General features: G+C 43.1%; 1 protein-coding gene across 1 annotated transcript in view; it reads right to left on the bottom strand.

Moving 5' to 3' along the window:
- Window positions 1–11,878: 11,878 nt before the first annotated feature.
- Window positions 11,879–15,562, bottom strand: part of LOC126537854 (esterase OVCA2) — a 28,717-nt gene continuing 25,033 nt past the window's right edge. The window contains exon 8 of the mRNA XM_050184933.2: window positions 11,879–12,044. Coding sequence (XP_050040890.1) covers window positions 11,896–12,044 — 149 coding nt within the window. The 3' untranslated portion in view covers window positions 11,879–11,895. The remainder of the gene's footprint in view (window positions 12,045–15,562) is intronic.

Genomic DNA, 15,562 nt, shown 5'->3' with positions numbered 1-15,562 from the left:
GCGGAACACCGGAGGTTACTTTGGTAGAAGAGGAATTACTGTTGTTAACAGACGTATATTGTACTCTGGATGAGAGGAAATCCTTAATCCATCCAATAACGATTGGGTGTATGTTACGGTTCATTAGCTTCAGTACTAGTCTATGGTGAGCAACGCGATCGAAAGCTTTAGAGAAATCCAGGAAGATAGCATCAACTTGAAACCCTAGGTCTAGGTATGAATGTAGGTCATGTAAAAAGCCGGCTAACTGTGTTTCGAATGAATAACCACGACGAAAGCCATGTTGGTAATCAACAATAATGTTGTGGTCTTCTTAGTAGTTAATGATTTCAGTATACAACATGTGTTCAAGTAATTTACAAATGGTTCTAGTTAAGGAGATGGGACGGTAATTTAATGGGTGAGTTCGGTCTCCAGACTTAAACATGGGTACGACTTTTGCCACCTTCCAGTCATGCGGAATAGTGTTAGTTGATAAAGACTGCGAGAAGAGTGCACACAATATAGGTGATAAACTAGGTGACAAATGTTTTAACACTTTATTATTAATACCAGCGTGATCTGATGCGGAAGAAACTTTAAGTTTATTTAGTAAAGAAGAAATACCTGCTTCGCTAACAATTATTTCTGGCATTGATATGTTAATGAGATTGTCAAGGGTTGGTGATGATGTGAGGTCTTCCTGTGTAAATACAGATGAAAATGCGCTATTCAATAAATCAGCACATTCCGAGTGGTGGACCATATCACCGAGCGCATAAACTAGTGTTCAATCGGGATAGCTCTTCGGGTTTATTACACGCCAAAAACGTTGAGGATTGTTAGTGAGCATAGAATATAGGTCATGGGCAAAGAAATGTCGTTTAGATGATTTTAACAGTGACTGATATTGCTTATCGCAGGTCTTATAACGGTGCCAGGAATCTGAGTCACGGGCTTTATCGGTTTTACGATATAAACGCTTTTTCTTATTATTAAGGCGCCGAAGCTTTACGGTAAACCACGGGGCTGTCGGGGTGCAGGCTATTTTTGTTAGAGGGACGAATCGATTAATTAGTTCAGTAAGAGTGGTTTTAAGTTCAGCCCAGTTATGTTCGATGGTTTTAAATTGGCATCTATTGATGAAATGTGAAGAAAAGTCAGATAGCGCGGGGTTTATGCTGTCAAAATCCGCTCTATTGTAACATCGCATGTACTTATCAGAGCACGGACGTCTTGGAAGGGAAACTGCAAGACTACCTGTTATGATATCATGATTACATAGCCTATCTTGATGAGCTAAGTCGAAGCACACGTCAGGTTCAGTGGTTAATACTAGATCTAAAATATTAGCGGATGTAGCCGAAGATCGCGTAGGATGGGTGATAAGCTGTGTTAAAGAAAAGTCGAGACATGACTGCAGGAAACTGTGGGCCTCAGATAGGTCGGTTGCTGTTGAAAGGCTAGCCCAATCAACTTCGGGGAAATTAAAATCACCGAAAATTAGTACTAGAGATTAAGGAAAACGAACAGTAATTATTTCAAGGAGCCGTTGGAATTCACGAGAAAACGTATTACCCATGTCAGGAGGTCGATGGTAATAAAAAAAACACTCTAAAAGTGTCAGGTGAATACGTGTGGCGAAAAGATTTTTTTTTTGCACTGCCACCAAAACGCCACCACCTTTTCGATTTTTCCTGTCATAACGAAAGTAGTTATATGAAGTCCAGCTTTCCAGAATGCAGGTATCGGGGACAGTATCGGTAAGCCATGTTTCAGTTAGTATTACTATCGATGCTGAACATGAGTCAATGATGGAAGATAGCTGTACTGTTTTAGAAATGACACTTCTTATGTTCGTGTAAAGAAACAGAATGCGGTCTTGGGCGTCAGTCATCCTCAATATCGGTCCAGTGGATTGATAGTTAGTGTGACCAAATGGCACTCGTCATTCTGTAGCTTGTTCAGACACTCGCTTCGCGCACTTCTCATCGCTATCCCACATAGAAACGTCATTATTAATAAACAACTTGTTGAACACGAGTCGCACACGATCGCCTTCATTTCGTATTGTTTTGGAAAATAGCAGAAGGTTGCGGCGTTTATTTCGCACTGTTTCAGAGTAGTCACGGGAAATGCTAAAAGGTTTACCTTTCAGTTTGTAACCTTAGCCAAGTAGTGCATCAATTTCTTTGTCATTGGAAAACGTTGCAATAATCGGTCGCTTTTATCGTTAGAGAAACGACCTAATCTGTGCGCTCTTGCTATTGAGGACACTTTTATACCAAGATGACTGTCGCAAAATTCCTGAACCACGCGCTCAGAAGTTTCCCATAGCTCATTCTGTTCAGAGTCAATAAGGCCGTAAAATAGTAAATTGCACCTGCGGGTGCGGTTTTCTAAATCGTCGACCTTATCTTCTATTTTGGAGATGCTCACTTCGTGGGTTGGAGAGGAGTGCGCATTAGTCTCCCCTGACAAAAGCCCTGAAGTTATCTTTCGCTCGAAATCATCGAGTTGATTCTGCATTTTAGAAAAGCGTTCTTCGCAGTCAAGTGCTACTTTCTCACAAACATTGGACAGAATTTTAGTTTCAAGTTCAAAAACACGTCGACTTAGTTGGTCTAGGTCACTTTTTATGCCTATATGGATTTGTAGTACCTTATTAACAGATTTTAAAATACCTATACTATTAGAATCTAGTCTCTGAACAGTGCTGAATACAAAATCAAGTTTTTCTTCTTGTGGTTTAGTCATGGGACCCGGGTTTGCCTCTACGTCGCCCCCAAGCAGCAAAAGGCGCCACAGATGCAAGACACAATCACGAAAACACTTCATTGAATCGGGTGGCCACGACACCGCTAATAAGAACACATCGTTGTTGCGAAAAGAAAAATCGCCATTTAGGCTCACCTGCACAAGCATGAAAAGTGAGCGTGGCATCACAGCTGCGGTGTCGTGGCCCGAAGTGCCGTCGAAATGGGTGTGCTTTAGTACTGTGCTTGTTAAAGGAGAATTTGTTTTTCTCGGCAACCACTGCACCAAATTTAACGGGGCTTGCTGCAGTTAAAAGGAAACTTAAAATCTAGTGACTGTTGGTTTCGAATTTTCGATTTAGGTCGTCAATATTTTATAAAAAAATGGCAAAAATCGCAAATTTTCAGAAAACGAAACTATCAAGTTTACAACTCGGTAACTCAGCAAGAAAAAATGATATCGCAATTCTGTGAATTATATCTGACAGCACATCTAAAGCGGACAAAATTGATATGTTACACATGAACCTCAAAAAATTTATTAATATGTAATTACAACTTTTGCAGAACCCTCGTAAACAACGTAACAAATTCACGTAAGATGTAAAATGACACATCAAATTTGTCCGCTTTGAATGATCCAATGGATGCCGCTTACAGAACCGCGATATCTGTTTTTGATGCAGAGCTATTAGTTTGTAAACTTCGTGCTTCTATTTTTTTCAAACTTCTGAATTTTTGAAAATCTTTTTAACAAAATTCAAGCTCTAAATCAAAATTCCGCTTCCAACAGTCACTAGAATTTAACTTTCTCTCTCAAATGCAACAAATTTCATTAAAATCGGACCAGGGGTTATCTCAGAAAAATGTTTTTGCGTTTTACATGTAGTTGAATAGGCCGCGTCGGAGTTTGGCCCGAGCTAAAGCTTCCTCTTAAGCGCAGCGCGGTTTCAGTATGTGATGACACGTCGGCATGTATCCGCCGAACACGGCAAATAGATTCCCAGATCGTCCTTCGTTCGTGGCGTGGTACGTGGTGTAGGGCGTTGCGTACGCGCTCGTTCCACGCTTTTTACTTCTTCCAGTACCACCTGGCCCCAACGACAGCCGGGAGAGCACGACCTATAGGTAACACTGCGGAACAAAACACGGAGACACGCAAACCTGCCCACACGACGCCTTCGCCAAACCCTCAATGGAAAGAGTACTTGACGTCATATATCTTGACGTAGCCCGTCAAGTGCTTGGCGAAATCTACCACTAAATTTAGCGATTTTGACCCACAAAATGGTGCTATGCCAAGATCCAGACCATGGTGCGATCGTTGGTTCAGTGCTAGTAACAACATTTTTTGAGCAACCTTTGCACCTGCAGCCACCAAAAAAACATAACATATGTAAGCAATGCACACGATACGTTTACTGCATAGTTAAATACTAATAAAAAGATTCCTTATTACCGAAGACTTGAAAAAAGATTCGTGTTCGGTCAACGGGACTCTCGTGACCATAATGCGTAAGCATTAGTTTTTCCCTGTTTATGCCCCTTTCTCCCGTTCCCGTTTTGCGCGGAATGATGAGGCGTGCTAGACTCTTCGTCGCATAGCCTCGGCATTTTTCCGTCAACACTCTTGTACAGGCTCTCATAACACTCGTTGAAGGCGCGAGGTACATATCGTTCCCATCAACTATACAGAACACAAATGTAGCCACTAACGCAAAAAAACTTGAGCGCGCGACACGTCCCTGGGAACGAAGTGCGCCTACTGACGGCCGAGCGCCAACTGTGCGGACCGCACACCAGCGCGCTGCACCACCACCCTACCTGCTTTCATTAGGGGGTTTTAGCGTGCCGGTATACCGCTAAACGCAGGAATATCAGGCGGAATAGCGGTTGGGCAGAGCCGCAAACGTGAGTATCCTGCACGATGGTGGCACAGAGTTCGAGCAGACAAACACAGATTCGTTGCTGCAGTTACGAAGTATATTCTACTTCGCTGATTATACAAATATTCAACAGTGGCGTAATCGTGAACACGATTACGCCGCTGCCGGAAGTTTACGCTAGCAGCGAAGTAGAACACACTCGTTACTGCCTATGTATAGTAACTAACAGCACATTTGTAAATTCTTAACTTAATAAACGAATGTTACGTACTTTTTTTTTGCCACACAAGACATGCTTTGTGGTCCGTCATCTCGAATTTCTGCAGCGGATTACAGATTAAACGCTACGTTGTTGCCTGCAATCTCTCTAATACCAACTTTTTTTTTCAACGAGTCTTTTGTGAATATTGCTTATAGCAAATATCTATCTGCCTATATGGTGTGAGAACGATCATCAGCCCTCAAAATGTTTGCGCGAACACTCGGATGCATGTTCCTGGTAAAACAAACGCCTGGTCAATACAGTAACCATAATTAAGGACCTTATATCACACCACATATACAAGAAGATGTAACGGGGCCAGACAAACAAATACATATAACATCACTTCATAAATGTAATTGTCTTGCTTGTGAAATAGCGTCAACGAGCATATGTTAGCTACACGGGATAGAAGTCACGATTATGTGACGTGACTGCGAAATATATTCATTTCTTCCGGTCAAACTCCGTCCAATACATGTTAATTTGTGGGGACAGCGTGTCATGCAGTCCCCACTTTCAAAGCCCCTTCCTAGTCCTTAAATGAAACAAGCAGACACAGAACAAAGGCTCACTCTCTATGCTTCTTCAAAAAAATAATGAAAGGGAAGGTCTAATATGATTGAGACTTCGAAAAAATCAAAATTTCACCCGAAAGGCAAATCATCGATTGCGATAGCAAATTATTTGACAGTTATACGTATAAGGATAGTATTTTTATCGGCCGTATAAGTTAACAAGCATGCTGCCACGAGCACACAGGCAAACATGGACACATCTCACTCGATGACCGCGGACACTCGATGTCAAAACGTTGGCATGTGGAAGAGCGGCGGCAGCAGCAAGCAAATGAACCTTCGTGCTGATTCTCGCTTCAACGCGAACTTAGTGGCGAGAACAGCGCACACGAAGTTATCAGCCTTCGGCGCGCCTAGACTCTGTACTCATCTCATATCGCTTTCAAGAAATGACGACGGCATGCTTTGTTGGTGATCATGCCCACGCTTACAGGCAACACCTGCCGCCCCGGACTGCCTTGCTTCGTACTACACACGAACCTCGCTATAACGAAGTTGAAGGGGGAGCCGAAATTAGTTCGTTATATCCATTTCCATTCGCTGTGATATATGCCCAATGGGGTGCACCAATGTAAACATGGAAAGAACACGGCTTTGGGGTACACGGCCACGCCTGCGATTAAATTTGAATAAAACAACAAAAGAATATTCGACGTGTGCAACAGACGACTTAACATCTGACGCGACAGCCTTTACATAGCTGCTTTCTGTTCCATCTTGATGGCCTTTCACGTCCGCTTTCCGCTTAGCTCGTCGCGGTCAAGCAGCGCATGGCAAACAATAGAACGCTCTACTGTGTGATCGAGGAGGTAAGCAAACTCCGTCGCGCCGGCTTGACTTCGCCGCCTCGTGGCCTCCGAGATTTCACCGATGCCATGACCGATACCAATTAAATCTCGGAGACCACGCCCAGCTGCCAGCCCGCACGGCGCGCCGCAAGGAGCGGGAGAAGTGAATGCATGGCGTGGGCGTGACCCCCGACGGTGCGCGGGGAGGTCTCTGAGGCCAGGCCCAGCGGCGCACGCCTGCGTGGCGTGCCGTCGAGAAAGGGAGAAGCGAATGCACTCATCCTTAGCACCGCCGCGCGTAGCGGTGCAGCATGGCGCGACTCGCGCAGGCTTGCGCGTGACCCCCACGAGATTGGGCCGAGGAGATCTCGAAGGCCACGCCCAGCTGCGCCTGCCCGTGCAGCGTGCATAAGTGAATGCACTCATCTATTCCACCACCTGCAGTAGCCGGGCAGCGAGGCGCGTATCGCGCAATCAGGCACGCGCAAGAGAAATAGAAGTCAGTGTAGAAGTGCGATAGTGAGCTACTGCTTGTGCGCAGGCACGCAGCTAAGCGCAGCGGTGAGAAAGACCAGTATTCTTCGACGACGTATTAGACGCGGGAACGCGGGAGTTTTGAATTGCCGCGGCGAACAAGTACCGAACCCCGCGGGAAGTGATGTACTTGGCGCGCAAAGCTCGGGTTTCGGAGACGACTCTAGTTCGTTATATCCACTGACAGGGCAATTTCACTTCATTAAAACGAGGTTTTAAATATATGAATCTGTATGGTGATTTCAAGGGTATTTCGTTTACTTCGTTATATCCATTATCTCGTTATATCCCGTTTCGTTTTAACGAGGTTCGAGTTATATCCAGTGCTTGTTTGCACTATGACTGCTACCGGCCATTCGTGCAAGACAGCACCTTTGTATACATATCTAAAAATATATTTGCAGAGATACAGGCCAACCAAGCAGCAACCAGCACCAGAAACTGCCATGCCAAACCTGGGAGGGTAGGCAAGAAAAGTTTTACTTTAGCGCATGTGATTAAACTGGTGTGGCACATTGTCCCATCATTTTATAGCATTTGTACCCCCCCCCCCCCCTTTACTATATCTCATGTCACAAAGATGGTTGCATTCACTGACCACCTTAATCGTTAAAAAAGGGAAACGATTGGGACTATTTTATTTCTGAATCAAAGTAGGTTACCACAGGTGCTGCAGCTGCTGAGTGCCATAGGAACAGTTAAAGTAGTGACAAATAGGTTTGCAAGTATATAAGTAATTAAATTTTGTGTATTAGAGCATAGTTGCCAATCTGCATCGATGTTGAGAGCTAATCTCAAGAAGACAGCAGACAATAATATCTAAACTTTGCTGTTAAGGTGAATAAAGCATAGTGGAAGTCTACAGACCCTACACCATTTACTTCCGAGTGAACATGAAGGAGCAAGTGGATTAGAGGACGGCTACTCGTTTGGGCTGAAGTGGGCCAAATGCCATGATTTCCGTTGCATTCAGAGATCCTCAGCAAAACTCGAGAAAAACCACTATTCAGGTAAAAAAAATCTGATTGTGCAGTACCATGGGCGGAGCTAAGATAGCATCAGAGGAGAGGACGGATCATCAATACAGATAGAGAAGGTGGGAAAGGGTACTTGATGATGAAGAATGATGTTCTGGAGAACAATATAGGCAACATTACTTGCAGAGGAATAATGTAAGGCTGAAGATTCAGTGAAGTGCATTGTGAAGTAGTTGCCAGATACTATGACCCATCGTGATGGCCACCTGGTGTTCTTGGAAGGAGTCCGTACAAATCAATGCCAATGCAATAAAATGCATGGATAGGACTTGGTAGAGGCTGTGGTGAAGCACGGGAAAGATTTGAAGGGCTTACCTTCAGCATTTGCAGGCAATCTAGTTACATATTGGCAGATGAAAGGGTACATCCCATGCCAACAAAAATGCTCACATACGTGCTTAAATGTTTTTCAGAAAGCCGGCCTGCACGCGCTAGGGGTCAGTACAGAATGGCGCATATCGGCGCATAAGTATGAGCAGATGCCAAGGCAACATCAGCAACCATGTGCGGGTGCTTGCAAAGTAGCGTGGTAGTAGAGCAGTCATTGTGGAAAGAAAAATGGTGTGCTTGGCAGCTCAGTCTATTGCAAAATAAAGGCAACCATGTGTCAGCCAAGCAAGCCAAAACTGAAGCAAACCATATTAAGCTTTTTGGGTGGTTAGTTTTGGGTCTCCAAAAGCAGTTCAGCGAGAGAGAAACGAGCTCATGTCAGACATCCAAAAAGTGATTAGTATGCAGTTCAATTCTAGACACACACTTTTGGCAAGACTATGCTAAAATGCTTTGCAAACAAGAATGTACTGAATTAGAGACACTCGAATGAAAACGGCAACTCTACTCACCGCAGTACGTTCAATGGCTATGGTGTTGTGCCACTGCTAAGCACAAGGTCGCAGATTTGATTCCCGGCCACGACGACTGCATTCCGATGGAAGCTGACGCAAAAATGCTACTACAGTATTGCTGCAGTTTTCTACACTCAGCTGCTTCTGTACTCTACTTCACTTTTTGTCTGTTTGCTCCATGCCGCAAGAAACTGAAAGAGACAACAACATTGCTGACGAAAAATATAGTGAGAAAACAAGAGACAAGAAAGCAATGCGGTACAAGTGCAGACTAGCAACTGTAGGTTGTTATCAGACAACAAACATATACCATGGCAAAAACACGTGTAAAGCTTAAAGATTAGCAGCTAAATAATCAATTTTATAGTAACGTCTGCTGTCGGGCTTGTTGGTACATTGCTAGAAATGTCACGACTAGGAAAGACATGGGCGCCTGTCCGTGTGTAATATTTGCCTGTCTTATTTTGTGCCTAAAACCATTTCTAATTGAGTTCTAGTTTACGGAGCATCACAGATGGCCTCGGAACGCACATCTCACCAGACTTGTGAATAAGGAATGCTTCAGCAATTGCCGCACAGTCCTATCTTTGTGCCTTGACAACACCTTAGTTTCATTCAGCAATGGTGTGCGCTTGCATTCTTTGCAACGTAGGCACAAATTAGATGACGGCTGCCCTTTCAATGAAGCTCTTTGGTCCATTAATCGGTAATTCAAACACTGTACGGTTTGTCCGATGTACAACTCCGCCCAGTACAAAGGAATATGATACACTATACCCTTTCCATACTCAACCAACCTGTCACGGTGTTTAACATCACAATTGCTCCATTTGTTGTGTATCACCTTCAACCTTTCTTTCTACTGCTGTGCAGATGCATCCCAACTTATTTCTTGCCGGAAAGATGACATTTACACCAAATCGGCTTCCCACCTTCTTCATGCTTGAGACCAGGCGTGCAGATAGGGAACACCGGCAACTGGCTTTTCTTTTGCCTTGACTGCTCTTGTCACGACACCTTTTGCTTCCAATTTTAACTTCCTCACTAATCTTTCACTGAGGGAAACCAAAGTACTCGCTGGATAATTTGACTGTATAAATCGGTTGAGTTGATTAGAAAAGGCTTCAGTCATTCGATGCGAGCATGACTTGTGCAAAGCAGATTCCGAAAAAGATGTGGCAATACCGTTCTTCACTAACTTCGAGTTACCAGAGCGGAAATCCAGAATGGGCTTCACAGACCTCGGAGAATACAACCAACAAGTGTAATCACACTCAATCAGAATATTTAGATAAAAAAACTGGGTGCACTGCTCCCTAGGTACTTCAAAAGTGAAGTTCAAACTATAACCCTTCTCCTTAAATAGCTTGAGCACATCCACTCTAGTACAAAAACAAGATAATTGTCAACACAGGGCATCATGTTTAGCACAACACCTTCCGAAACAATCGCAAGGTCACAATCAATCCTACTCAGGTGTATTTCACTAAGTATTGGCGCAACACGGGAACCAATACGAACTCCCAATCTCTGCATATAACCATCATTCCTGCAAGCGAGCAGCGTTTAAACTAAATACACATGGACAGCAGTTCCAGAAAGGCCCCCACGGAAATACCACACTTGCTTATATGCAGGGATTGGGAGTTTATATTGGTTCCAACGTTGTGCCAATAGTACTTAGTGAAATATACCTGAGCAGGACTGATCGTGACCTTGCAAATTGTCTTGGAAGGTGTGGTGCTAAAAACGATGCACCATATTAACCATCATCTTTTTTGTTGAGGCAAACAGATATGTCGGTACTAGAGTGAATGTGCTCAAGCTATTTAAGGAGAAGGTTTGTGATTTGAACGTCACTTTTGAAGTACCTAGAAAGTGGTGCATCCAGTTCATTTTTTTTTATCTAAATATTCTGATTGGGTGCTATTACACTTGTTTGTTGTACCCACAAAGGTCTGTGAAGCTCATTCTAGATTTCTGCTCTGGTAACTCAAAGTTAGTGAAGAATGGTATTGCCACATCTTATGTGAAGTCTGCTTTTCACAAGTCATGCACACATCCAATGACTGAAGCCTTTTCTAATGAACTCATCCGACTTAGGCTGTCAAATTATCCAGCAAGTATTTTGGCTTCCCTCAGCGAAAGATTAGTAAGGAAGTGAAAATTGGAAGTAAAGTGTGTTGTGACAAGAGCAGTTAATGCAAAAGAAAAGCCAGTCACTAGTATTCTGTATCTGCACGCCTTATCTCACTGCACGAAGAAGATGGGAAGCCGATTTGGTGTAAATGTCATCTTTTGACCAAAAAATAAGTTGGGCCATATCTGCACAGCAGTAGAAAGGTAGAAATTCAAAGGTGATACACAAAAATGAAGCGATTGTGGTGTTAAACAGCGCGACAGGTTGGTTGAGTGTGGAAAGGGTGTAGTGTACCACATTCCTCTGTCCTGCGGGAAGAGGTACATCGGCCAAACCGGACATTGTTTGAATTACCAATTAATGGGCCACAGGCCTTTCGTTGAAAAGGCAGCCGTCATCTAACTTGTGCCTAGATTGTGAATAATGCAAGTGCAAACCATTACTGAATTTAACTAAGGTGTGGTCAAGGCACAATGATAGTACTGTGCAAAGGATTGCTGAAGCATTTTTTATTCACAAGGGCCAGTGAGATGTGCATTGCGAGGCCGTCTGTGATGCTGCATAAACTATAAGTAGATTATTTAGCTGCTAACCTTTAAGCTTTAAACGTGTCTGTGCCGTGGTATATGCTTGTGTTTCTGACAATAAACTACAGTTGCTAGTCTGTGCGCGTATCGCATTCCTTTCTCGCCCCTTGTTTCTTCTCAATATTTTTTGTTAGTGTAGAATACCAACTCATCCACCATTCAGTATGTCTAATAAACAACATTGCGGTGACATCTATGGAGCCCTATGCTATAGGGGGAGAAATAATTAGGCCGAGGCTCAATGAGTAGGGTGGATGTGGGTATCGAGCATGTGTCTACTTGGCATAGCAACTGCCAGCAACCATAAAGAGGGCAAAAGAGGCAACGAAAGCTTTGCTTAAAAGAAAAATTCTTTAAAAACGACGTAGAATGTGTATGACCATGACTGATGCTGTATTTTGCACAAATGACAGTATGGAGGGTGCTCAAGGTGTTTGAATGAGCCATACAAAATCTTCACAAGAAGAAAGTGACACAGAGGAGATATAAAGCAAACCAGCAGTTTATAGTGTACCATTATGTGCAGAAGCCATTTTCTTGAAGAAGGCAATGTACTCTGTCTTGCAATCGCTGCCTGTTGGTAGGAAATGACCACCTGGATGGTAGAGGACACTTGGGGACACGAAGAAAGGGAGAATTTCCGTTGCTTGCACTGGAAGCAAAAAGCATGTGCATGTCAAAGCTAGTGAAAGTAAGCAGAAAAACCTACACATTGATGAAGAAAAGCATGATAATTCAAAGCAACAGGTTGGTTAAAAAAATATTATTATTAGGCTGCACTGCATCAATCAATGGCGCTCAAATTAGGGCCTGTGGATCTTTGAAGTTCACAAAGACATTTCTACATTTGTGAAGTCATTGTTGCAATCAAAGAATCATATTTCTATTTATATGCACAACAAAGCCAGCATAGTGCCATGAGCAGCCAGTACAACTAAATGTGCACCCAGTGGAAGGTACATCTTCGACACTCTTCTTTTGTTCAGGATGGTAACATAACAGAACTCAAGAAATCTTTTTTACAGTAATGCTGTTAGTGCGACTAGAAGCCCAAAAAAATGTTGTATGCCTGTTCTCACAAGTTTTCTGAAAATCTAGATCAGTCATTAAGTTTATATTTTACGGGAATGTGTTAACTCTTAGCAGTTATATTCAGGCAAATTTGAAGTGTGTAGGTTAATTAGTGGTTGAATTACAATTGGTAAATCCTCTTTTCCAGCCTATCTAGAGGTGGTTTACGTTTAAAAACTGAAATTCTGGGGTTTTACATGCAAAAACCGCAGTCTGATTACAAGGCACACTGTAGTGAGGAACTCTGCATTAATTCTGACCACCTGGGGTTCTTTAACATGCATCTAAATTAAGCACACAAGTGTTTTTGCATTTTGCTCCCATTAAAATGCAGCCACCATGACCAGGATAGAACCTGTAACCTTGTGCACAGCAGCGCAACGCTTTAACCATTGGGCCACTCCAGTGAATTGGCAGCAATTTCATATTTAGGGAAAACAGGGGCCATGCCATGAGCGACGTGTACTGAAAGTTTGAATTATGTAGGCTAAATATGTGCCTTAAGTATGATTACTGAATACCTGTCCTATCCGAATTTTTATGCATTATATGAGGCATGCACATACTAGTTGGTTTTCCCAGTCTCCTCGGTTAACTATGCAAGGCATGTTTACAAGTTTCATTGCAGTAGGAAGCATGTCGCGAGTGACGAGTGATAAATCAGATTTATTACAGATTTTGTAAAAAATTACTTATTGAAGCGTTCCAGAATGTCATACTGACGTTGTCTGCAATGTCCCCTAGAGCCCTAAAGCAACTTTGCACGACAGCAAGCTCAAGTTCGGTGAAAATGGGGGCCACATTAACAGTGTCTGCTAAAACATTAACATTTCTGGTTCAACGAAAAGTGTCCAGATTAATTACTTAGCCCTCATTTTTTTTACCTTCATGCATTATACGAGACTCGCATTCTGCTTTCCAAGCAGGCACGTATGCAGGATTTTTTTTCGGGGGGGGGGGGGGGGGGCCAAGCCAAGGTAACTTTTCTATGCAAGTGAGGGGGAGGGTACTTTTACTAGTGCAGATGTGAATAAGGCCAACCATTTGCCATAAAGACGCGTAAACTCGCAAAAGAGAATAGAAATAGCGTATATCTCACAGGTATGCCTGTGAGATACACCTCTTCTTTACTTGGCAATCAAGGAACCACATCACATGGACTCGCGCATGAAAGATGTGCAGGAAGAACCTTGCCAAGAACAAGTTAACCAGCGAAAGTGCATAATAAAGATTTCTAGTAGCGTTTTTTGAATTAGCTCTGGAAGAATTATAGAGAAATGTATATTTGCGGAACAATCATAGTTCTTTTGGATCCCACCTTTACTGCTCTACCAAGTGCCAAAACCGACTCGTGCTGTTATTTGGGAAGTTGCATAACGATGCGTGGTCACCAGTCCCGTACAACCGCATAAAGCGCAGGACGCTGCGGTTCTAGATGTACTGCACCCACCGCGGAAGGTTAGAAAAACACCCCATTACCACAGCAGGGAAGTGGCTACTTCAGGCGGTTCTTTCGGCAACTGTTGAAGAGTCATTCAAAAGACACGGAATTATTGTCCCCTTCCGGCGGCGTTTTCTCTACTTTTACTTTAAATCAAAAGATGTTGATCTACAAATATTTTCACAAACAATTTTCGCTTTTCCTCCCTGTTTGGCTGTTGCCTTGGCTTTCTCCCTTAGTAGATCGCTTAATTTGTCATACCCTTGGGACTCTTGTTTCCAGTTGCCAATTTTGCACGAAAAGTGCTGTACAATTAGGGAAAAACCAGATGAGGTAAGGGGGGACAGTCATATTGCTTATGGGTTGAACGGTTATTGCAGGGTCTGATGATGAACGCTGTTTCGCAATATCTTATTTTCCACCTTATCTAAACAAACAGCAAACAAGCAAACAGGTCTCTTGGCTACATTCGCAGGAATTTTTCTAAAGCCCCACCAAATTTGAAGTTACTGCTCTACAAAACACTAATTAGACCGAAGCTAGAGTATGCGTCATCTGTCTGGGGCGCTGGTCAAAAAACATTAGCAGATACCATTGAGTCAGTTGAGAACAAGTCAGCACATTTCATCAAATTATTCCCGCACAGCTAGCATTTCTTTAACGAAGTCAAACCTTGGCCTTATTAATTTGCAGCTTCGAAGAAAAATTTCCTGTCTCAGCCATTCTCAAAAAAATCTTTTACCAAAATAACTCACTTAAACAAGACTCCATTTCAAAGCATTCGTACATGTAGTCGCGTCTTGGCCATCGGTTTAAAGTGTTCATTTCTGTCTGTCGCACAAATGTTTTCACTGGTTCGTTTCTGCCAAAAACGAATGCCGAGTGGAACCGCCTTCCTCCTCCATCGCCTGCATCGAGGAGGCATCATCTTTCAAGATTGCAATAACTGATTATGTATTGAGTTTATCACCTAAATACTAATAATTGTTTGAAAGTGTTGTACGTTTTTTTTTTTATTATTGTACTCACCCCCTCTTTAATGCCCTTATGGGCCCTGAGGGTACTGTAAATAAATAAATAAATAAATATCACGGATATATGGTTCCGGGGATCTGCAAGTGTCGCGGCGAGCTGTCACTCGAGGAAATCATGAAGCAAAAGGAAAAGTTAAATGCAACTGGCGTTTTCTCCGGCCACAACTTGTTCCACGAGCATACAGACCAGCTGACTATGAACCGAGTCCCTTTCCTGGTCCCTGGATCAGTCTAAACAAAGAAGGTTGAACAAACGAAGCAACAGCGATGCGCGTGATCATTGAATAGATGGTGACATAAACATTCGAGCATGATAAATAGAATAAAATATTATAATTAAAACAATAAACTACACCCTGCCTGCTGCAATAGATGGTGACAAATGAATTCATCTTGAGTTAATCGCGTGGGCACCGAATCGATGAGAAAACTGACCTCCACACCCCCGGAGATGCCGATAACTACCGCCATCCAAAAGGAGTGAAAAACTTGACACCCATTCCACTCTGTGAAGATGGAATGGCAGTGAAAGCTGACGACAGTCAAAGCTCTCAAACGAAAAGCAAAGTGTTTCACCTCCACTACGGGTCGGCCTGAAGATAGTGCAACACCGGCCGATACGCG

Source organism: Dermacentor andersoni, chromosome 4 (assembly GCF_023375885.2).
Source record: "Dermacentor andersoni chromosome 4, qqDerAnde1_hic_scaffold, whole genome shotgun sequence".
NCBI lineage: Eukaryota > Metazoa > Arthropoda > Arachnida > Ixodida > Ixodidae > Dermacentor > Dermacentor andersoni.
This window is presented reverse-complemented; position numbering and strand designations above follow the sequence as displayed.